Source organism: Sinocyclocheilus rhinocerous, unplaced genomic scaffold (genome assembly GCF_001515625.1).
Source record: "Sinocyclocheilus rhinocerous isolate Xijiao unplaced genomic scaffold, SAMN03320098_v1.1 scaffold1373, whole genome shotgun sequence".
NCBI lineage: Eukaryota > Metazoa > Chordata > Actinopteri > Cypriniformes > Cyprinidae > Sinocyclocheilus > Sinocyclocheilus rhinocerous.
The window spans coordinates 470,414-495,150 of record NW_015641107.1 but is presented as its reverse complement, the minus strand read 5'-3'; the positions used below and the strand labels follow the sequence as shown (position 1 = coordinate 495,150).

At 39.2% G+C, this 24,737-nt stretch overlaps 1 protein-coding gene across 1 annotated transcript in view; it reads left to right on the top strand.

The window, feature by feature from the left end:
• The first annotated feature begins 3,658 nt into the window (after positions 1 to 3,658).
• The window catches only part of LOC107754641 (CUGBP Elav-like family member 4), a 90,497-nt gene continuing 69,418 nt past the window's right edge, over positions 3,659 to 24,737 (top strand). The window contains exon 1 of the mRNA XM_016571180.1: positions 3,659 to 4,290. Coding sequence (XP_016426666.1) covers positions 4,026 to 4,290 — 265 coding nt within the window. The 5' untranslated portion in view covers positions 3,659 to 4,025. The remainder of the gene's footprint in view (positions 4,291 to 24,737) is intronic.

Genomic DNA, 24,737 nt, shown 5'->3' with positions numbered 1-24,737 from the left:
ATTTATTTCTTTACAAAAAAATATATGATTGTCATTTGATTGTAAGGCTCATTCAAGATCAAATTTTAGGATGAAAATGTGAGAGACCACTCCTCTGCTGAAATTTAGATTGGAGCGTTCCGGTTCCACTCCAGGTTCATCAACCGTACTCCCAACGACCTACGGTGCTCCCTCTGTAGACCAAATTGGTCTGTAAATTACCCGTTAATTGTGTATGATTATTATTATCATGACGATGGACGTGCTCATCAGACGCTTTTCATTTGGGCCGGCTTGAAAACAGTGAAAGGGACGAGAGAGAGGTGAAAAGAAAGACTATAGGGAACAATAATGGCAACATAACTTATATAATCGTTGCGATACTATGCACAGAACATAATTATAATGATTTGTGCTAACACATTTCGTCCTTGTATTAAAAATATGGCTCAAGGCAAGTCGGGCGTGATCTCGGGCAGCGCGGCCCCAAGGGTATGCTTGCAGAACCGAGCGCAGTGCCCTGCCAAAGAAAGCGGACTGACTCAGCTGGGCTGGGTTATACTGACAGTCTGAAATGACATTAACGGGCCATTACAGCCTTTTGAGAGCGGTAGGTGAGAGGGCCACGGAGTGTATTTCGTTTCCTTTTTAATGCTACTTTGGACCGCATCCAACATTTTTAAATCGCATCATTAAGGCCAAACACATACAAGATTATACTGTGTTTTAATATTTGCCCAGTTGACCTTTGGAACATGAAACGATAAGAGATGCAATGTAGATACAAGAGCTGCTGAGCTATAAATTACTTATTTGGAAAGATGCAATTAAGTCGCTCTTCTAAGAAACATAGCATGCTGCAATGCATTGCATTTTTTTGTATTATTGTGAACTTTTAAAAATAAAGGTTGCACTTAGAACCAAAAAGGAATTTACAATCACACGTCATAGAAAACTTTACACTTTGTACAAAGTGTAAACAACTATTTTTTCTATTTTTTTTTATGTTGCATTTATTTTTATTGTAATGTATCTATTTATATTTTATTTTATTTTATTTTGTACTATTTTATTTTATTTTATTTTATTTTAGAAAACATGCGCACTGATGCTTTTTTTAATATCCCAAGAACCATATATCCAACTCAAGGATACAGTGAAATTCATTGAAGCACTTTTAACATCCGTGGTATCTTCGTATTTTAAGAACCCCCTTTTTTTTCAGAAAACCTTTTGTGCAATGAAAAGGTTCAATGGATGTTAAAGGTTCTTTGTGGAACTGTAGATGCCATCAAAGAACCTTTGTTTTGCATGAACATGTTACATGTTACATTTGGTATCATGTTGGGTCTCCACTTGATATCCAGTGCCAAATCTGAGTTTTGAAGCGAAACCAATTGAGAATCATTGTTCTAAACAGCTACGTCATGGGCTTTTCAAAGCATTCAGAAGGCCTCCTCTAAAGTGGCTTGTTGTTTTCCTCCACTTTAGGTTCGCTTGAGTGCTCCTACCTGCCGTTGTACTGGTGCTGAACACATGTACGCCTGTTGTTCTCGGTGGGCCTCGTGCTCAGCAGGAACTCTGAAGCAGCCTACAATTCCCCATCATTATAAGCAGGTGCTTTGGTCTCGACAGTGGTGTGTCATTGTCAGCATGAAAAACGCTGTGGTTGTGTGCTCTGGTGTGGAAATTGGAGACTTGCATGCAACGTTTGCACATGTGCATACACGCTTTGACTGTCAACAGCGGTTCGTATCGTGGATAAGTGGGATTTTAGAGGTGTTCAGGGCTCAGGTTAGATGTTTGGAGGCATCACTCAAACCTCCAAGCAGTCTTCATTACATCTGTTCAGTCAGTCTTCATTACATGAAGGTTGTTTTTCCTGATCAGAAAGAACAGCAGATCTCTGAAGGTTCATTGATGGGGTTATGTTATTAAATTGAAGAGACACTTTGTTTTTGGCTTCAGTGAAAGAGGAGAGTTTATTGTTGAAGCAAATGCTCTGTAGTCATTCGCAACAGCATTTTTGTCTGATGAAATCCAAAGACACAATAAAAAGTAAGCTCTAAGTGAAAATATATGACTATAAATAATCTCTCTAATAGTACTTAAAATTTCCACTGTCAGCTATTGACCTATTACTCTTGAATTATGTTACAGGGACACAGAAAATATGACCATGCTATAATTCTACTCTAAATGCAGCCATAAATGATAATAAATTTTTTTTAAATGTTTTATGATAAGATTTTAATTGCTGTTTGTAATGTCCATTTCAATAGGCATAGATTCTGAACTCTAGCAACATCCAGATTGTGTGTGTGTGGTCCTGGAATTTCCTACGTTATGGGGGGCCAAACGTCCCCACAAGTATAGTAATACCAGTAAATTTTGACCTTGTGGGGAGAATTGTTTTTGAATTTGTTTTTTTGAAAATCTAAAATAGCAGGGGTCAAACGTTTGTATTATGCTCACCAAGACTCCATTTATTTGATCCAAAATGCAGTAAAAATAGCAATATTGTGAAATATTATTACAATTTAAAATAACTGTTTTCCATTTGAATATATTTTAAAATGTAGTTTTCACTTAGAGATTGCTAGTAAACTTTACAATTACAAAGAAACGGGAAGTAACTTGTTGAATTAAAAGTGAAATTTTGAAGTCATATTTTCTTGTAAAATTACATTTTTATTTCATTTTATATTGTAATTAATTTGAAAAATCATTATTATAGTGTGTGATGGCAAAGCTAAAATATATTGAAATTTAATGTATTTAAATTGTAATATAGAAGCTGTTGTTGTTTTAAGACATTATAAACATTCAAACTATGATATATTTTTTTCTGCATTATTTCCAAAATAAGGTTATTAAGCCACATATGTAGCACTCATATATTGACATAGTACCATCCAATCTAAAAAATGCATTATGATGGCACCAATTGACCAAAACCATACAAAGCACTCAGATAAAAGAGATGCTCACTGGAATGGACACTGGGTGTGAACGAGTTAAAGGTTTCTCTTTGGGAACCAACAATATTGTACAGATTTGTATATTTATTACACCCATTCCTGAACACGCACACACAGTATCGCCTCCCTGCCCGTACACACCGCGCGGAGGAGCTCACAGCCCTCTTTCTAGCTCGTAAATTTAAAAAGAGACATCGATTAAACACAAATACATTTTAGTATTTCTTTGACTGATAAGTCAAAAAATAATAATAATGATAAAATTGAAATTATTTATCCCGGCGAGCGGGCGAGGTTACATGCATAAGGCTGTTTTTGCCCTTGCACTTTCCGAGTGTTTCAGCACTGGCGCTGTCCATTAGATCCCCTCGAATTTTGGTGAATCCTTTGATGCTTTCCTGAGAAATGCACATGGGGGAACATTATGCATTAAAGTGCGTTGAAAAAAAACAATGCATACATGTTTTTTTTTTTTTAAATAAACAGATTGAATGCCACTATGTACAAGTCTAAGGTGCGTCATTCACAAGGCAGCGTACAAAGAGCCGTGTAAATGTGATATTTTCTTTATTTATAGTCCCTCTCCTTCGGCGGAACATACCATGTTTCTGTATAACGATGAGAGGGGGAGAGAGCGCGTCGTGTGACATAAAGCGAGCTGCTTTTTCTTCTCTTCCTCCCCACTGCACTGAGCGCGTTTGAGACAGCCCTGTCGGTTTAAACCGGGAGGACACCCATACCGACTTCTCAATGCAAAAAATAAAAGGGTAGCTAGAAGCTGGGGCGAGGGGAACGGAGGTAAAGCGAATGCTCTCGGTCGGTCTCTCTCTCTCTCTCTCCCTCTTCTCTCGTTTTTATTACATGAATGAATGAATTGAGTAGTAAGGGGCACGTACAAGGAAACACGCCTCCGCCCGGACGACCAAAACGCGTTTGATATTTGACTTGTGTTCAATGGTACGTGTTTGCATCTGTACATTTTCGGCGAAAACCAGAGTAGGACGTCTCATCCCGTCGTTTGAAACACTTCTGAAGGTGTAGCAGCTGAAAGTCCTCGCGGTGAATATGGCAACTTTAACGAACGGACAGGTGGACGCCACGGTGCACGGAGGAGCGGCCAGTACGAACGGACTCATGAACGGAATAAGCCACACGCACAGTCCCGCGAGCTGCGCCACCATTCCCATGAAGGACCACGATGCCATCAAACTGTTCATCGGACAGATACCCCGCAACCTGGACGAGAAGGACCTCCGGCCGCTCTTCGAGGAATTTGGCAAGATCTACGAGCTCACCGTGCTGAAAGACCGCTTCACTGGCATGCACAAAGGTACGTATCACACTCGGTTCCTGTCACTAGAATGTCTTGATTTGCTTTGCCTCCGTTTCCATCATAAAATCGGATGACAGGCTTGGATGTACTGGCTGTTTTTAATGCATATATAAATGCCATATATTAAATGTGTTAGGGAATTGTTCATTCATTGGTGTACTACGAGAGTTAAGTATTGATTTAGAATTGTTCCTTAACCAACACGAAGCGAAATTTGTTAGATAGCGATTGAAGGCGTACGGTACTTCGGTTTTTTTTACGCGAGCCTACCGCTTCACTGGCATGCACAAAGGTACGTATCACACTCGGTTCCTGTCACTAGAATGTCTTGATTTGCTTTGCCTCCGTTTCCATCATAAAATCGGATGACAGGCTTGGATGTACTGGCTGTTTTTAATGCATATATAAATGCCGTATATTATATGTGTTAGGGAATTGTTAATTCATTGGTGTACTACGAAAGTTAAGTATTGATTTAGAATTGTTCCGTAACCAACACGAAGCGAAATTTGTTAGATAGCGATTGAAGGCGTACGGTACGCGAGCCTATTTTGAGGTTGGGGGTGGGTTTTTCACACTTGAAATTGACGTATCGTATTCTGTGTTTCACGCTGTTGATACTTCCTTGCTTAGTTGTTAATTTTGGGTAGTCATGTTTTGAGATTGCACGCTGTGCATTTGTAACGTTCTTATTTGAATATTAACGTTGGACAAATACTGTTTAATAACTGCTTTTTCATCTGTGTGAAAAGTCGCAATGTGGAGCAAAATAATATCGTCTATTCATCATTTTCCGTCGCTGTTCGACATTTTTTAACTGTTTCCCCTTAGACATGGAGACTAAACACGGCGCGTGAAAGTTTTAGCGGCTGTACAAAGCGCACGAATTTTTAATGAGTTAAGAACTGAGGCAGGTTATGATTGGTGTCTGTTGCTAAACAACTCGCCATAACGTTTTAGTGTTAGTGTAACGTATTGTTTCTCTTGCATAACCCAGGGTTAAAAGTGATGCTAACCCCCTTCCAAAATTGCAAGTCTCTTGCTTAACCCAGGTTTAAAACTGGCCTTTAGCCGGTGTTGAGAAAGATGTTAACCCAAGGTTAAGCGTAGTGTGAAAAGCCCTGTAGAAGCTGTCTTGAGGTCCAGCTCAATGGAAAATTTTCCATTGATGCTTCTTCCAGAGACTGAGTACCTCTCTCTCTCTCTCTCTCTCTCTCTCTCTGTGTGTGTGTGTGTGTTCAGGTTTTGCCTACATTGTGCTGACTAGATCTTCAAGAATAGAAAAGCCTGAGTTCTACAGGCTTTTCTGAGATTTTGTAAAGATGGAAAATATTATTAAATCAGTATTAAAACAATAGAAGCCAATAGACCGTCTCCACCACAGTAGAAAAACAAATGTGTGTGTACTCTAGCTTCTGTAAACATTTCCTTCAATTAGTTTTCTTTTTTTATGTGCACAAAAAAAGAAAAGAAAAACTCCATCATATAGTATCTAAGACAAGTAGCCTATTCTCTTGAGCCTTTTGTCTAAGTATGATCGTGCAGGCACTAAAGGTAAATGGCATCCGTCAAGACAATGAAAGAGTACATTATGAGCAAGGATAGGATCTGTGCTGAAAGGGTCTGTCCAGTAACCTCTTAATTGGGAATGTGTAGTCATGATTGTTCCTGTTCTATTGCTTCACAATAAAATATTAATTCATGATGACAGTCCGCACAATAGCATTTCAGTGTGGTGTGTTCTAGCAGTAACAGCAGCTGAACTATAATTACCTCCTGCTTATCTTCTCCACGCCAGTTGGTGTCATACGCAGCAACTCGCGTCTCCGGTTAGGTTCGGCCACAACTGTGCCTTGTTTGTGCGCTCGTCTGCTCCTGCAGTGTGGTAATTACTGCCGAAGCTGTGTACCTGTGGTGTGTTCGGAAAGATCAATTCCTGGAGCCCTCAGCCAGGGGTCCAAAGGGGGTCTCCCTAGGAACATCTTCCCAGGGGTGTCATTATTTCACAGGCCTGTCTAATTGATCCAACCCAGAGGAGATTGTTTAGGGTCACATCAGTGGCTAATTCCCCCATCCGTCCCTGGGAGCCGAGGGAAGAGCTGCGTACCCCAGCCCCAGGGATGTAGTCCCTCTGTTGTAGTAAACAAAGCTGTCCTCTGTATGTGCCTAGCAAAAATGTGGCTTTGAGAAGCGGGTCTGCGGAGGGTAGGAGGTTATCTTTTATTAATAGCACTGCTGGAGCACTCCCCGTCCGGTGGTTAATCATGTTGCTCGTGAACTATGGGGAGTCGTGCCAGCTGATTCTAGGAACTGTCTCATTTCTACAATATATGGTCCTTTGTACCCATCCCCCCACTGCAGGGCCCGTATTCACTAGTGTGGTCGTCAGGCCTTCATGGCTCCATGTTGTAACTGAATTTAGGTACTCGTTCACTCCCTCTCCACAACATAAGCATTGGCGTCAGTGTCTCTCAAAATCCATTTCCCTTTGGCAGCAGTGCCGTACCCTGGAGTACGCTGAGGCCTGTCCGCTCTGGAGCTCTCGTTGCTTCAAGAACTTAATATGCTGTTTTGTAAAACTGACCTTTTCCTTCACTTTCAGAAAAAGTAGTACATTTATAACAGCTTGTCACTGGGACAGTACCCTTAAACAGTGCTAATATGTATCCTTAAAGGGATAGTTCACCTAAAAATTGTCATCTTTTATTTATCCTCATGTTGTTCCAAAACTGCATGCATTTTTTCTGTCAAACATAAAAGAAGATATTTTGTCTCAGTGTTTTTTCTTCCATAAAAAGAAGGACCCAAAAGTTATTTTGAGTTCCACAGAAGAAAGAAAGTCATGTAGATTTGGAACGACATGAGTGTGAGTAAATGATTACAGAATTTTCATTTTTGGTTGAACTGTTCCTTTAAAGTCAGCATGAAAAAGAATTTGCTGTCATCTTTTCCCCCTCTTCTGACGTATATCTGAGTGTAACAGCTTCTCAAAATGAGAAAAAAAAATGGGTAGGACTTATTTTTGTCCACTGAGAATTGATTGGATCATTGTTTGCTAATTGCTGCGATCTCACATCAGAGTGACAGCTTGCTGGATTGGAGGGATTATTGTCTCGTCCTCGTGCCGGTGTACACGTCATCACAGAAGACATGTTGTTGCAAGGGGAAAGGAACGTTAATGTTTTTGGTATAAGACTATAAGGGCACATGAATTTAAAATTATGGTGTGCACAGATAAATAATTTAAAATAAACACTGCAATATGCCATATAAAAAATTTTTTTTTTTTTAAATTGTCCATTTTGATTTCATGGTGACTTCAAAGGATCTGCACCAGTGACGAGCTAAAAGCTACCAAGCTTCCCCTAAAAGTATTTTTGTATTCTGACAGTGCCTCCCTAACAAATGATTATTTGTTAAAGCTCGATAAATACTCTAGTCCTACAGTTGTCTGCCCTCCTTGGTCATTAACATGATTGCATTGTCTTGTTTTCATCATTATAGGAAGTTCTCCATCTTGGCACTTCATCCGTCTCCACCTCCACCCACTTCCTCTTTTCACACGTTATCACCTCATCCAGCCTGCTGCATGTCTCCGCCGTCTCTCCTCTCCCAATCATGCGATTTCTCTTTCCATTCACAGGCTGGAAGGGGTTTTGTCATCCATTTATTCACTCACTTACCCTCCCACACACATCGTTCAAGATTTACCATTACACTCCATGCTGAGATGAGGTCCTCAGAGCAGGTCTGCAGATCTCTGTTGGGGTATTAGGATAACGGAAACGGCAGAACCTCAGGCTTTTCACTGCAAATATTGGTGTCAATTAAAGCCGGTTTCTGCTTCTTGCAGATGATTGGTTAGATGTTGGCATGACAGACTGGGGCAGTTTGGCGAGCCAGACTGCCGAGATCACATCCAGACACAAAATAATAATTCTGTCATTATTTACTCACCTTCTTATTGTATGTCTTCTGTGGAACTATTTTGAGAAATGTCCATAGAATGAAAGTCAATGTTGTTTGGATCCCAACATTTTCCTTTTATGTTCCTCTGAAGAAAGAAAGTCCTATAGATTTGGAACAAAATGAATGTGAGTAAATGATGACTCGGATTTAAATTTTTGAGTGAACTCTACCTTTAATTGCTAGCGGTGCAGTTTTAGTTTCTCTCTCATTTTCAGCAGATTCTAAAATCATTAAAAAACGATCCTGCATCATACAGGTAAACACCAGAAGCGACCATCGTTGAGAAGCATGAGCGTTTGAAGTTGTGATGAGTGTAGGTGGAGAGGGAACACGTTTGATGCTATAAAGAAGCACGTAGGAGGAGACACTGTTTTCGTACTGTGCTGCTGAATTCACGCCGTCTATTTTTGATAGTCATTATTCTCATGCATATGGTCTAGGTTTGCGCTCTGTTTTTGATATGCAGACGTGCCATGCGGGCATACATTTGATTTAGCCATGCTGGATATGCATCTGGAGCAATGACTAAATAAAGCACGATGCATTTTACGTGTGGACTCTAGACTTGTGCCGGTATTCGGTAATGCGATATATCACGGTAATGAATATGCACGATATTGTTATCGTGGGCACTTCTAAATACCGTGAATAATTATATATTACAAATTATTCAGAATTTTGAATGCAAAATGTTCAGTTATTTTTGTTATAAGAAAAATTTTATTAAACCTGTTATACTGTATTATGACAGCACTTTTTTTTAAAACTAAATTTCAATATCGTGATAATACCGCATACCGTGATAAAAGCATGAGCAATTAATCGCAACATGAAAATTTGATACCGGCATATCCCTAGTGGACTCTAATGAGACATTGAGTGGAGGGGGCTCCATTCATCCTCATGCCTGAGCAGCCAAAGTAATGATTCTGTACATCAGTTATCTAGTCTTTAGACTCCTGTCTCTCGAGAGAAAGTGGCAAATGCTGCAAAACTGGCTAAAGGACGGAGATCGGGAGAGTGATGGATTGAAAAAGAGAGTGGTAGAAAGAGGAGAAACAAAACAAAAAGATGGATGAAAACAGACTAACAGAGAGTTTAGCACAGGAATGGGATTCGGTTTTAAACTGAGTAATAGAAGTCGACAGTGAAAGAGCTGGATGGAGAAAACCGGGTACGTGGGGCAGGCCTGAGTTCTTGAGTCCTCCAGCACTTTCATTTGGCTGCTCTGCGTGACTCAGCACAGCTAATAGAGGCCATTTGTACCGGTCACCAGCAGCTACAGGAAACATGCTGCGGACCGTAAAGTGTTCTCCTTGCACGCCTTTTAGCGTAGGGGAGATTGCCGCTATGAATGACTGTCTCTCCCAGCCCACAGAGTCTGCAGTTGGGACAGTTAACATCTTAGCGTCTTGATTAGCTGCAGCTCACAGCTAGCTGTGTTTGAGAAGTGAAGATTAAGTTGATTAAGATTCCTAACTTAAAAATATCCATGTCCAAGGTGGTCTTTATTTTCTAAACAGTCGTGTTTCGAAGGTCTAAACAAGCCCTCCTTGAAAAATATACGAGTAGGAATGTTTTCCATTGGGGTGATGTGTTATCGAGAGATTGTGTTAACGGGGAAGAAAATTCTGTTTCTGGGCAACCTAAACCTGAGTTTCTGGGCAGGATTTTTCCAAAAGACAATTGGATGTCCTTGCCGGAGAAAGAGAAACACTGGGTTTTTCCTCCTGCGGCTTGGTGTTAATTCAGCTCGCGTCCTGGACTCACTATTGCATTGCTGTTGCATCATCTGCACACACAGCGTTTCTCTTTTTTTCCTCTCTAGCTCATTTGGATCTGCAGATGTTCCGAGCCTCGGCCCATCCCAAATCCTCTCAAGCCTCTAGTCTCCGATCCCTCATCCCCGCCGAGAAAGTGTCAACAAGCTCCCGTTTGAGTGCGGTTTCTGCGCCACATGATCGATGCGACGGCTTTGTTTATGAGTGAGTCGACATGTCATCGCGGAGGTCGTCTGCATTGAATATAAGTAGCAGTGGCGACACGAACATGCATGTAAATATGCATCCGTGACAGCAGGCCCATTTTTCAGGCAGACAGTAGCAGGGTGGCGGAACTGTTTTTTTCCAGTGTTATTTGAGGCGATCGCCACAGAGGTTGGCCATTAAGAGAAAAGATAGTTACTCAAGGTGAACGATGACTTGCTGATGAAAAAGAGGGAAAAGGAAAAGCTGCGTGTGTTGACCGCAGGTTTGGAGTTCTACATGATAGAGGTCCTGTCTGGCAGTCCTAACCTTGCAGTGGCCCTTATTGACTAGTGTGACCCTGTTGTGCTGTCTGAATTGGGCCAAAATGTAACCATTTTCTCACACCTCGAGGCATTTTGAAACTCATCTCAGTTCTTTCAGTCGTTCGGACCGCTTGGAGACTTGTTTATGTGCAACAGCTAATCCCAGAACACTCATCTCATGAATTTCATGTGTATCTACCATAACTCTCTGTCAGATAGCTGTGCTGCGTTAGGCCATGGGAAGTTTTAAAGTAAAAGTAATGGCGTTTGGCGGAGGCCATTTAGTTTCTAAATTGAAAACTATGCAAATACGCTACGCTGCGTAGCTTTTGCAGGCTTCCTAAAATTTTATCCTGCAAGATTTATGTCCAGCGTAATGGCCTTGTTGTGTTTTCATATACTTAAATAGCGGGACTCGAAGAGCAAGGCAGGGCTAAACTGGGTTCAGCCTTAAAAGTTTTATAAGGTTTAGCTGTAATTTCATATAAACTGCGCTGATGAAAAGCCCGAGGCCACACCCCCCTCTGCGGCATGCTGGTTTTATCTCGCCCTGCCTGTGAATCACAATTTTGATTTGAGAAGCTCCGAAGCCTTGCAGTGTTCTGACAACAACTCTAGCAAAATTAATAGTTTCTGTTTTCAAACTATAGTTGCATCATCTAAGTGTTATTGTGGTGTGTGTGTTAAATATTTAAAGGGTTTAGGAGTGATATGTGCACTGCTGTCTAGGCAGTGTGCCCAAAATACAGCCAATTTTTTTACTTGTTTTTTGAAAACAGAAAATATTAATATTATGTCATTTATATATTTAACTAGATTATATAGATTTCATTATATAGGCTCTTAAAATCATGTTTGCTTTTTTCTTGTTTGCTGCATTTGACGTCACAGCTCAGAACAGTCAGTAGCTAATCAGAGCTGACATGATTTCCTGTGGCTCTAGCGTGATTTGGTGATTGGTTCAAATTCTGTGTTTGCCCATGAGCAAAGAGGGAAGCATGCAGGTAGCATAAGTCTGGGGTGAATGGAAATTTTCTTCAGGTATTATAGCTTTTTTTAGGCGATAACCTATTTAGACCCATGATTGCTTATTTTCTCCTCCAGAAACTGTTTTCACTTCTCTTCTCTGCGAGCAAAATATAAATATAACACCAACCACATTGTCAGTGTAATTTAACATTTAATGATTTTTTAAATTAATCGTACCTGATGCGTTCTGAGAATCTGCGCAGCATCCATCTTGTTAAAAATACACCAGCATGCTCTTTTTGTCTGAGCCCTTTACATCATTTTAAATTCTTTTTTTCTCATTATGTGAAGCGTTACCTATTTGTTAGTCTAATGATGCTGTATTCAAACTCCATTAATTATCAGGGTGTGCAGAGAATGGTTAGGTAGAGAACTAAAAGCAGACAAAAGCCTAGGTAATAACTTGGATCATTTTCATTGTATGGACTGATTTAAGCAAGCAACATTTTAATTACTTTTTGGTGTAGACGAGCACAAAGAAGGAGAAAAAGAGAGCAAACTATTTTGGAAAGGAATGAAGGGGCTGTGTACTGTTAATCATCCCTCTGTCTTTTTTTTTATAATAGTTTGTAAATTGGGCTACACTGAAGCTGTAAAACGACAATAAACCTGGTTGTTAGACTGGCTGTTGGTTGTTTGGCTGTGAGCAGCTTTAGACATGCAGCCTTTTTTGCATTTTATCATTGAATTTAAGGAAAGATCTGCAGAAATGTGAGTTGAGAGTAAAAATGGTAGCTGAAAACATTAGCCGCATATTCATTACCGTGATATATCGCATTACCGAATACCGGCACAAGTCTAGCCAGATGTTGAACACCTAAGGGCAAGAGTGACATGCACTTATTTGCTTTGCTTTGCTTTGCTTTGCTTTGTTTGGTTTTGTTCGGTTTTGTTTGCGTATGTTTGGTTTTGTCCTAGTCCCGTCTTTCCCTTGGAAAGGCCAATTTAAAAAAGCTCTTCTTGTGTGTTTAATGTGTTTGTCTAGTGATACCATTTTCTTTAAGAGGACCTGGAATCAAATGAAATCCTATATACATCTACCATAATTATGTGTAATTTTCAGTATGTCCTTTTTGATAATGGCACTTTTTAAATAAAACCCATTTTAGCTTTACAGATTTTTTTATTTATTAATTTTTTTTTTTACTTTTTTGTAGACGTTTTTATTTGTTATTGATAGATTGATTGTATTTTTTTTTACTTTTTGTGACTTTGTAAATGATGTTTGTCCCAATCCTGTGAAAATCTCTTTCACAGACATGTGGGCCAGGCTGTGAGATGTACTCCTGAGCACATTCCCACACAAATAAATATCTGTTAAACTTATAGACTCATCCAACATACAAAACTAAATACTACTGCTTCCTGCAGTGCATGCACAGAAATGCAAATAAAATCCTGCGATGAACAGATGAAACAATATTCCATGGGTCAGTGATAGCATGAGTGCACACACAGTGTGGCAGAGTTACGGGGCCGTAATGGTTCTTTATTTTATTCAACACTCAACCACCATTTCCGTGTAAACAACAGCCTGCGTGTGTATTTATTTAAGCGTATGTGGTAACTAAAAACATCCTGGTACTTGGTTTCAGCTGGCGTTTATTATATTTTCTCATCTTATTATACATGACTGAACCAACATTTGTTTTTGTCATATTGAATAGTCAAATATATTAGCTATATTAAGCATAATTAGTCTTTTCTTTTTGACAGAAACAACAGTGCATTAAGAACTGCTGTTTTGTGAGCTACATGTCAGAACAACCATCCGTCTGTATTTTGTATTATTTGGAGAACTTACCACAGAGTACGTCTGTGCAGACACAAGGTGTTCTCATACCTATGCTAATGTACCATCTTGTGCTGAGCTGTATTGAGATTTATCATGCAGGGTTTGATATAAAACAGAGGATGTGTGGAAACTAGTCGTTTCTAGAGAAGCAGGAGGGCATTGTGGGATATGTGAGGGTGGATATGCTTTGTCTGCAGTCAGAGGCAGAGCAGATCGAGATGGTGATATGATACCGGCGACTCCAGCACGTGGAGATTGCAATGTTTATGCATGCGGTATATACGCAGTACATGCGTACGTGTATATGTGTAGCATTTAAAATAAGCTGTGTATTTCTAGTGATTTTGACGATGATCACGTACCCTAAGAAAAACACGTAATGACTCTGGAACAACCCCCTATTAAACCATTATGAGATTATAATTAGCTTGACGTCTACTGAAACAGTCTATTCGTTATTCATAGGGGACTACGATTTTTTTTATTGAGGCATTGTTAACAAATAAATCCTCATTAGTGATTTTCCCACTCAGTGTTATTGCATGTAAATAGGATTTTAATGTCATGATATTTATTGGTCTGAAATGCTTTCGGCTTAAGATGTTTAAAGACCAACCGGACTGAACCTTTTTGTCTATGCGTTTTTGTTTTTTTAAAGCTTTTGCTAGGGCTGGGTGATATAGCCAAAAATATTATCACAATATTTTGTTTTCCATATCACACAATATGGCTGAAATCCATTTTATTTTTCCCTACGTTCTGTGTTTTCCATTTGATTTTTTTCTGGATTCTGTGTCTAATACAAGTTTATCATCAAAAATGGTGTCTAATGAAATGAATTAATAAAACTTTTACAATTTAATCAATCTTTTAAAATGCAATCAAATGAAAATATAACTTAATTTACAACAAAACAATTATTTTGTCAAATAATATGCTGCAAAACAGAACTGTATAAATCAAAATATGGATGAAAGAATGTCTTGGTTGTATTATATTCCTTAAAAATAAGAATATTATAATTGTTACTTTGAGAAGTACATTTTAGTATACAATAGTAATATATTTCTGTAAATAAGTAAAACATACTTTTATTTTAGCGGGTTGTAGTAAGACCTTTGCATTTCAGTGTGTATTTGACAGTAGTTTTTTCTGAAATGAAGCAGTGAAGTGCTTGTGAAGTGAACTCTAGATCAGCTCTGGAGATGAAGTTCATGTGGACTCTCCTGAAAACACTGTGAGAGTTTGTGTAGTAGATGAAACTATGCTACACACATAGACACACAGAACATGCAGACTTATTATGTTTATTTCTGCTGTGTGATTGGCTGTTAGATTAATCCATATGGAGTAAAAATGCCCAGAGCTTATCGTCGTTAGACATACATTTTATTGCAATCTCGATATTATTTATCACCCAGCTGTACTTAAAGCTATGGTACCTGAAAGACCGTTAACGTAAGGTTAAAATGGCTAAAGCAGACCTTAGGAAATCTTGCAGGCTGTTTAGAAATAAAAAAAAAGTTGTTGTTTTGCCTGTCTTTTCAGTCTATCAGGAACTAAAAAAAATTCAGTCTTATGGAGTTCAGGGTCGGGCTAAAAAAAAAAAAAAAAAAGGACCCGACTTGTCAGGTTCTCGCACTTCTCATTTCATCCCATGAATTAAAAGTGCATGGAGTTTGCTTTTCAAATGGAGGTGAGAGAGCTGGACAATTGCAGGTATCTTTTAAGGTTTGTTTTGGGAATTAGGTGAATATATGAACAAGTTATGGCTTTATTGTTTTTTGTTTTTGTTTTTTTGAGAGAGAGAGAGTGGAGGTCAGATGAATGCTGCTGGGACTAAACTCAAGGATCTTCAGGATAATATGTTTGGGTTTAGTGGGGGGATCTTTCATTTGCAAGAAAGCATGAGACAGCACGATAAAGATGGATGGCGAGGAAGGGGGGCTGGATAAAAGAGTAAGGGAGCGGGGAGAAAGAGAGAACAGGGGAGTCCCTGAGACAGATGTCACCCTCACCGCAGATTGATGGCTCTTGGCCGGTTTCCACACCAAGCTTTAACCCCGCTGTCCTTAGCAGTAATTTATAGGTGGCGTTTTTTAAAGATTTAAGCACTATTTTGTGGCCATCGTGGCCTCAGACAGAGAACAAACTTATAATGCAGGGTCACAGTCAGTCCGGAGCTAAAAATGAGCCCACCTGCACCCGTGTGGATCTGACAGTGCAGTTTTGTATGTGTGCATTTGTTGTTGTATTCTCACAGGCCAGCCTGATTAATTAAAAACCCTGTTTGTTTTGGGGATGTGGATTTATTTTGAATATACAGTGTGAGTTTGTATGACTTTCAGGGTAGTAACTTTCAGCTTGAAGCATAGACTGGAAAGAGGACGTGTAGGGAGACTAGACACCCTGTGCAGCTTTTGGCTGTGCATCCAGTAGACCCAGCTGGGCCTGGTGTTGGCTGAGGTGTATGAGAGGCCCTTATGTCTGCAGCAGTGGCTGGTGATCTGGGGGGAGCCTCTCTAGCACATCATCACTCATTTGCAATTTAATGGCCCCAGAGATCACCCATTCCTCACCCCACCAGCCCTTTCCCAGCATTGCAAAGCGTATTAACAGAGGTTTTAAATCATAATCTCAAGTGAATCTACTGCCCAATCCTTCCCCTTTCAAGATGCACTGCCAGTGGGGTCCACCAGGGTGGCGCTAAAAAAGAGCTCTTTTGTTTATTCTTGCAGGGTTCAGATCATTTGGCATTCCCATTCATCTAAATGGATAAAATAGACATTTCATAAGTCCACTTTTTAAGAGCCTCCAAAAAGAATGTGTTACTGGTAGGGCTGTCAGATCGTTTAATCGTGATTAATCACATCTAAAATAAAAGTTTGTGTTTACATAATGTATGTGTGTGTGTGTGTGTGTGTGTGTGTGCTGTGTATATTTATATGTATATGCACACACATACATGTATAAGAAATATTTACATGTATGTATATATATATATTCATATTTATATATGATTAATATTATATATAAATATATTAGGGCTGTCAAAATTAGTGCGTTAATGCAGGCGATTCATTTTTTCAGTTTAATGCAGTTTAATTCAGTTAAAAATATTTAACGCAATTAATGCAGGGGCGGAGCTAGGGTTGGCCACCCCACTCACAACTGCTGCTTCTGTCTCTGTTTTCTTGACAAGAATTGCGTTTATTTAGATGCAGAACGCCTTTACAACCACCTCAAACAGGAGACTTTCAGGTGCGCACTCCAACTTCACCTCAGCTCCAGCCGCTAGTCAAACGAGTGTGGAAAAGCTACAGGTGACGAAGAGCATCAGTAGAACAACAGTGAACTGTGGTCAGATGAGATGTTGTCAGGCCATATGTCAGTAAAAACTAATTGTTCTGTCCTGTCAGCCGTTATACTGTGCTCGTAGCACGTGTTCTTCAATTGCATGCACAAATGCGGTGGTGTGTGCTGTAGCCTAGAACATGTCTCTGAAATGCAGTGGTTTTCAAAACTGTCCTGGAGCAGCCCAGCACCGTCTCCCTCATCTAACACACCCAATTCAACTCGGCAGCTCATTAGAAGAGACTTTAAGACCTGAAGTGGGTCAGAAAAGGTGAAGAGTTGTGAGAAAATACGATGCGTGTCAGATCCGCGTCATGTTCAGCAGCAGCAGCTCTTAAAGCAGCCAAAATAACCTAATAACCCAGCTGCTGTGATGTCTGTTAATCAAAGATCAAAAGTAAAATAAAAAAGAGGAAATCAATAACTTTTGTAGCTTTATGGATTAATCTCTGTTTAAATTTGAATTTAGTGATAACTTTATCTAAATAAAATATGACATTTATTATAATGGGTTAATGTGAAGATCGTTTTAAGTTCACTTAAATTAGAAGTTCAAATTTATATTAATTTCTTTAAATAATAATACATTTTTGATTCTGTTGGGAAATATTATTTTTGCAATTTTATTGGCATAGATATTAGATTCTTCATCTCTTCATCAAGAAATTACCTTAAACACAGTGCACTTTTGCTTTGTTTCTTTTCTAACAAAGCATCTTTCATTAGTTTCGATTCATGACTCTGTTTTCCCTTGAGACCCCCTGTCGATTCAGACATATTCTGTCTGGAGATAGCAGGCTACATTATAGTTCTACATGGAACATTATGGCTTTGTAAGAATGTCCCAGGCTTTGATGACACTGATAACTATAACTGACTAAAAATGCCGTTTTTAGTAGGTAAATGATCTAGTCTATGCAAACTACTCTCATGTCATGCCCACGCTGTTTCACTACCTCGGATGCCCTGCCCAAGGGCATTAAATTAACAAAAAAAGACATGAAATTGAAGCTCTGCAGTCCTACTTATTCAAGGAGAGAAAGATAGCATTGGGTTCCTCTGCCAAACTGATAAATATTACGAGTTTTGAGGATTGTAGAAACGCTTTCCACCGTGGGCCTCCTCACCCTGAGCAGCTTAACTGTCCTCTTTTTAAAAGAGTGAGGAACATGGGTATCAGCGTGAAGCAGCCGCGAGGGCCTGCGCAGCATGTGTCTGTGTGCATGTGCCGGATTTTAGGAGAGCAGCCATAATGCTCTCTTTCCTGCAGAGAGTCAGCCCGACTTCCTGTCTGGGCCGTGCTCGCATTGGAAGTGATGTCGAGCACGCGTTTGATAAAACATTATCTGTTTACCAATCCTATTACGTGCGTTTGGCATGTCCTTGGAGTTGATTGCCGATCCATGTTAGCTTTAGTAAACGTCTTAATTGTGTTAAATGGGTAGAAAAGCTGGCAGATTAGAAGCCATTAATGAGCGTTGTGTGAGCGAGCGTATTCCCGGGATGGCACTTTTGTTGGGTTGGCAGGCGAGAAGGGAGAGAGTACGCCAGCGTCACCTTGAAACTCGAAAACACTGGAGAAAAAGGTTATTGTGTCTCAGCTGAAAAGAGGTACACATCGCTCTCTCTCTCGCATTCTCACTCGCTCTCTGCACCCTTTACAATCTTTTTGGATTCTCTCTCTCCCTCTCGCTCTCCCTTTCCATCTGAACAGTAGATAAGCTCACTGAGGGAGAGTTTAAAGGACTCTCCATTTGTGTATAAATAGCTTAGGATGAATTATTGAAGGACCCAGGGTTACTAATAATCCCCCTGGACCCATCCGACAATGACATAGAAGATAGAGGGAAAACAATTACACAGGGTATCTCCTGAGGAGGACTGGGTGGAAGGATGGAGGAGGAGAGGGGGGTGCAGACGAAGACGGTGCAGAAGCCCCTCACCGGCTTCCCGTCTTGGCTAATAAAGCCAATTAAGTCGGTAGAATCAATGGACATGCGAGCGGTCCCGGAAAGAGGAAGCATAATGATTCATGTCCTCCGCCCGGAACATCCCGTCTCTTTTGTCCACGCGGCCAGGAGGACAGCAGGACACTGACGGGATGAGACAAGGGGACTGCGGGGGAATATTAAGGAGCTGTTTGTGTCTGCCGGTGTCAATGCAAGGACGGCACCGAGAGGGCGAGAGGTGCAGACAGACAGGCCGGTCACCCTGCCACGCTCTCGCTCGCTTTCGGCAGGACGGTCTTTATGCTCTAGCCTGTCTGCGTTTCAGCTCTAGCAGGGGGGTCTTGGTTACGCCACGAAAGCCCGATCTTCAGACTAGAGCCTGACCTCTGAGGTACTTCTTTGTCACTAGTAGTGATATTTTTTCAAATATCGGCATCAGCCGATAAGTTTTTCTGTTTGGCCGATGTGTTCGAAGCATGACTTTTATTTTGAGGGAGCTGAAAATGGAGGTGCCTGCGCACACAGCGCTCAGATTCTCCCTCTTCATTGTTTGCTGTCACGTCTAATGCGGATAGAAGTCTATCTAATAATCAGAACTGTTAACACAAAGGAATTAAAAGGTATACAAAAAAGTATTATAACGATTGCTTTTATATTATTAGTATTAGAAAGGCAAACATAATACATAATACTTTTTTTTCTTTGAATATAAAGTTCAAAAGAACAACATTTATTTGGAATAAAAGTAGGGGTGCTCCGATTGACCGGCTACCGATCACTATCGGCCAACAATCGCTTTGGGATGATTGATCGGCGGTCTCTAAAAAGGCCGATCTCAAAAAAACGATCTCAAGCTGATGACGCGCCAGCCGTGAGAAGGTTTGGCACGACATGCAGCGGTACCGTCTCAGTCTCTGTCCGGCGCGGGTGAAATAATTAGAATGCTGAACTTGAGGTACTCACCTTCATATTGCTTAATTAAATAACTTATAAAGTAATTTGAAAACCTTGTGTGAGACGTATTTTCACCAACAGAATAATGGATAAATGTTGTGTTTGTGGTAAACAGCCACAGATCAGTAGCGGACTCCTGTGTGAAAGCTGCTTCCCCTCTCACAAAAGTCACCTAAGAGGGGAATTCCCCCCATTTTCAAAAATGAAATTCAGGCCCTGAATAAATCTCTAAAAACCCTGATTGGAGTATCACTATAAATAGTTATTAATGATAAAAAGAAGGTTTTAAAAAGATCGGTATCGGTGATCGGTATCGGCAGATACTGCTTTCTGTGATCGGCGATCGGTGATCGGCCTCAAAAATCCTGATCGGAGCACCCCTAAATAAAAGTCTTTTGTATTTTGGTCAATTTAATGCTTTATTGCTGAATAAAAGTATGAATTTTTTTGCAAACTTAATTATCCCAACTTTTGAAAGGTAGTGTATGTGACAGTTTTTGTCAGCTCTCACTGAGTGTTTTTAGGTTTTAGAAATTTGCATGCTGTTGAAATCAGTGCATCTGGGGAAAAGTGGTTCCTGTCAAATTTTGCGTAGTGACATTGTGTTTTAATAAAAGACTTGCAGGAACCGCAAGTGGTCAGTCACTTGTCTTGAATTTGCAAACTCTTCAAGCGCAATTGTACATTCTGCTTTATCAGAGTTATGCCTTTGAAATATTCAGTACTTCATCTAGATGGAGCACAAATCTGACCAAAAAGTCAAAAGGTTGTCTGCAGAACTGAAAGCGCACACAGTAATTTAAATGAGCTTTAACTTTGTCACAGAATAAGCTAGTTTAATGCCAGTAGTCAAAAGGTTGATTTATAGATCAGATGGCATTCTGAATGATTTTATTAGTGACAAAAAAAACGTGAATGAAAACGTTCAGGGCTAAAGTCCTAGAAGCTTACTCCTAGCGTTCCCCATGTATCCGACCCTGCCAGTGGGAAGATTGATTTTAAACCATTTTGAAATTCCGCATTAACGGTTTGATTAGTCCTGTGACTTGGCAACACATTTCTAGAAACCTTGACTTCACCGCCTTCCTGCATGACATCTCGCTAACAAGCTCTCAGTATTAAACATAAATGTAATTTATTCCTGTGATGCAAAGCTGAATTTTCAGTATCATTACTCCAGTCTTTAGCGTCACATGATCATTCAGAAATCATAATATGCTCAATAAACATTATTATCAATGTTGAAAACAGTTGTCCTGCTTAATATTTCTGTGGAAACAGTGTTACCTTTTTTCAGGACTCTTTGATTGAATAGAAATATCAAAACAACTGCATTTATTTAAGATTTAAGATTTAAGAAGGTTTTGGTAACAAAGTAAAAGTCTTTCCTGTCACTTTTAATCCTTGCTGAACAAAATGATTACTTTTTTTTTTTTTTAAATCCTACTGACCCAGAACTTTTGATCATAGTGTATGTCATGTCTTTGGGGAGTTCAGCTCATACGCCATCTCAAGATTCTTTCTCATCAGGGATAGTTGCCAGTAGGATTGGAGCGTGGGGAATCCAGGTTTAGTATTAAACCCCATTAGAAATGCATCTACTGACCTCCTGAAATATTCCCTCACACTACCACTTCATTCCGCTGGAATAATATCACTCAAGGAGAGGACTCATTAGTCCCAGAAACAGCTCCTGAATATGTAAGGCCTATTTTATTGAATCAAAAAAAAAAAGAGCTTGACGTGGTTTCGGCACAGTAATTGAAGGTTTCTCTCACTCTCCCGTTTTCTCTCTCTCTCCCTCTCGCTCTCTCTCTCTCTCTCTCTCAGATTACTCTCTGAGCTCATATTGCTGTCTTCAAAGTGCATTTTTATTTAATCAGGGGTTTACTGCTTCCAATTAAATATTTTAAGAAGACATGTTGTTTGGATGTGGGGGCAGGGCAAGGCGGAGTGGTGCAAAGGTGTCCTGGAGTCTTTCAGAAGACCTTGAATTCTCAGACCTTTGGAGGACAGTTTATTCAAATTACCCAAGGTCTACTGGGATACTTGTGTTAAAGGAAGGAGGGAAAACTTTGGGAATTCAGTACCTTTGCTCAATCTCTACCACCGTGAAAGCGATACATGCTATTGCAGACACACTTGATAGGCACGGCAAATAAAATGACACGAACAACAAAAAAATGACGTGTGTGTGTGTGTGTCACTTTGTTTAGTCTTGGGTTATTGCCCTCACAGAAACTTTTGAAGATGGATGCTTTTTTGGCCAGATGATCAATTGGATTATTCGCAGTGGCAGGTATAAGTAATGACAGTAATAAGCAAAAACAAGTGAAGAAACAGCTATAATTTATTATTCATATCATGAATACCAATTGTTATAAATGATGCCTGCACTATCCCATTGCACTCTACTCTCGAAACCTGTTGTACAAATAAAAACCTGAAGGCTTTGTTCTAGTGAAGTACTGATCCTACATTCTTTTTACCACTAGCATCCACTGATAAAAAGGCTGTGAAAGTAACCACCCTTTAGTTGTGTGCTTATGAAAAAATAGTAAAAAATATTTTTATTTTTAGGGCATGTTCTGTACGTACTGTAAATGCCAATGTGGTTACAAAACATAGATATTTCCAATTACAGACCAAAATTCTTAAGTATTAATCTAAAAAAAACATTCTTTAAAAATGTAAAAAATCTGAAGAATTTCCATCAATTCAGAGAATAAAAAAAGCAACATGTGGCCATGTGTTTTTACTTTTCTTTGAAAGCATTAGAAGTATTTTTAGATTAATCTCACATGAAAAGATGTGCGAAGTAATAATTCTGAATGAATTCATCCTGAACAGCTTAATATACAGCCTTTGTTGCAGACTTTTTAAAATAATTTTTATACTTTATATAAAATATTTTTTACTGTTCAAAAGTTTGGAGTCAATAAGATTTTTATTTTAGTCTTTTTGAAAAATGTTTCTTATGCTCACCAAGGCTGCGTTTATTTGATCAAAAATACAATAAAATAATGAAATATTATTGCTATTTAAATTGTTGTTGTTTTTTTGTCTAAGTTGTTCCTGTGATGTAAAGCTGAATTTTCAGCATCATTGCTGCTCAAGAAATATTTCTTATTATCAATGTTGAAAACAGCTATTTTTGTGAGAAAAAAAATTCTCAGGATTCTTTGATGAATAGAAAAGTTCAAAAAGAACCACCTTTAATTGAGACAAATTTTCTGAAAATATAAGTTTTTGCTGACACTTTTGATTAATTTAATGTATAATTGCTGAATAAACGTATTATTTTTAATTAAAAAGAATCTCACCCTACTTTTGAATAGAGATACACCGATTGACCGGCCAGTGATCGGAATCGGCCGATTTTTCGCATGACCGGCGGGCGGTCAGTCTCACGTCTTGCCGATTCAGAGCCGATCCTTTTATTGCCAGCGGCACAGGCAATGACGTCACAGCCACGCGCACACTCACAGTCGCGTGTAAACATGTCGTTTCACGTGAGAATGATTCTAATTTTAATTGCATTCAGTGTAAACGGTGACTGATAATGTATTTATGTCGTGCCAGATGAGGCTTGCACAGCCTGAGTGAGTGTGTGAGAGAGACAGCACACACAAAGTAACTCACAGAAATTTATAGATGCATACTGCAGTAGAAAAAAATAAAGATATTTACAAAATATGATTTAGGTAAGCAACATTATACGGACATGATAGATTTCCCCGAATATCAATATCAACACGATTGCAATGTGACACTGGTTTTATACAATAGTATTTCAATAAACAAGAAGTTAAAATTAAGTGACTTAGATTTTAGACAAAATATTGACTGTTTTTGCTCAATTTCGCTGACGAAAATAGTTCCGATCAAAGCCACAGCAGAACGGTTGTGTGTCTCCGAGCAACACACAGCCAGTGTTGCCAACTAATTTTCAGAGAAAGTTGCTAAAGGAAGGTCAATTTGTTGCTAAAAGTTGCTAAATGACGTTGTATGATTCTAATTTTACATTCATTCAGTGTAAACGGTGACTGATAATGTATTTATGTCGTGCCAGATGAGGCTTGCACAGCCTGAGTGAGTGTGTGAGAGAGACAGCACACACAAAGTAACTCACAGAAATTTATAGATGCATACTGCAGTAGAAAAAAATAAAGATATTTACAAAATATGATTTAGGTAAGCAACATTATACGGACATGATAGATTTCCCCGAATATCAATATCAACACGATTGCAATGTGACACTGGTTTTATACAATAGTATTTCAATAAACAAGAAGTTAAAATTAAGTGACTTAGATTTTAGACAAAATATTGACTGTTTTTGCTCAATTTCGCTGACGAAAATAGTTCCGATCAAAGCCACAGCGCTAGGCATCTTTGGTTGCCTCTTTTTGTGTAATTTTGTTGGAAAATGTGTGCCTTTTTATTGTCTGAGTCACTTATCAAAAGTTGCTAAAGGTTGCCAAATCAATTTTTTTAATTGCTAAATTTGTTGCTAGGTGCTTTTGGAAGAAAAAGTTGCTAGGGTATTCTGAAAAGTTGCTAAATTTAGCAACAAAATTGCTAAGTTGGCAACACTGCACACAGAGGTGTTTCATTATTTAATGAATCCAAGTTTTTTTAGCGAATCGAGAGAGTCAATGATTCAGTGGCCCATTCATAACGACAGTCACTTGCCTCGTTTCTGAATGAATCAGCCATTTGAATGAATGACTCACTCATTAAAACAGCCATTTGCCGCCACCTACTGGTGGTTTAGTCATATTTAAAAGTATCATTGCATTTTTTTCAACAATTTGTATGTTTAAAAAAATATGTAAAACGTTAATCTTATAAAATTATTTATGCATTTGAAATTTTGCAATGTAAATGCATTTATGGCACCTCAGCTTCATCAAACTGTCTGTGTAAATGCGTCTAATGCCACTTCAGATGCAGCTTCTGTTTCCTCAGCAGTGGAACGATAGAGTTTGTTAATACTAATTTCATTTGAATGGTAGCAACTTATTATTATTCTAACTGAATTAATTGAAACAAAGTAAGAATTTGATGTGAAAGATGACACATTTAATAAGGTTAGGGG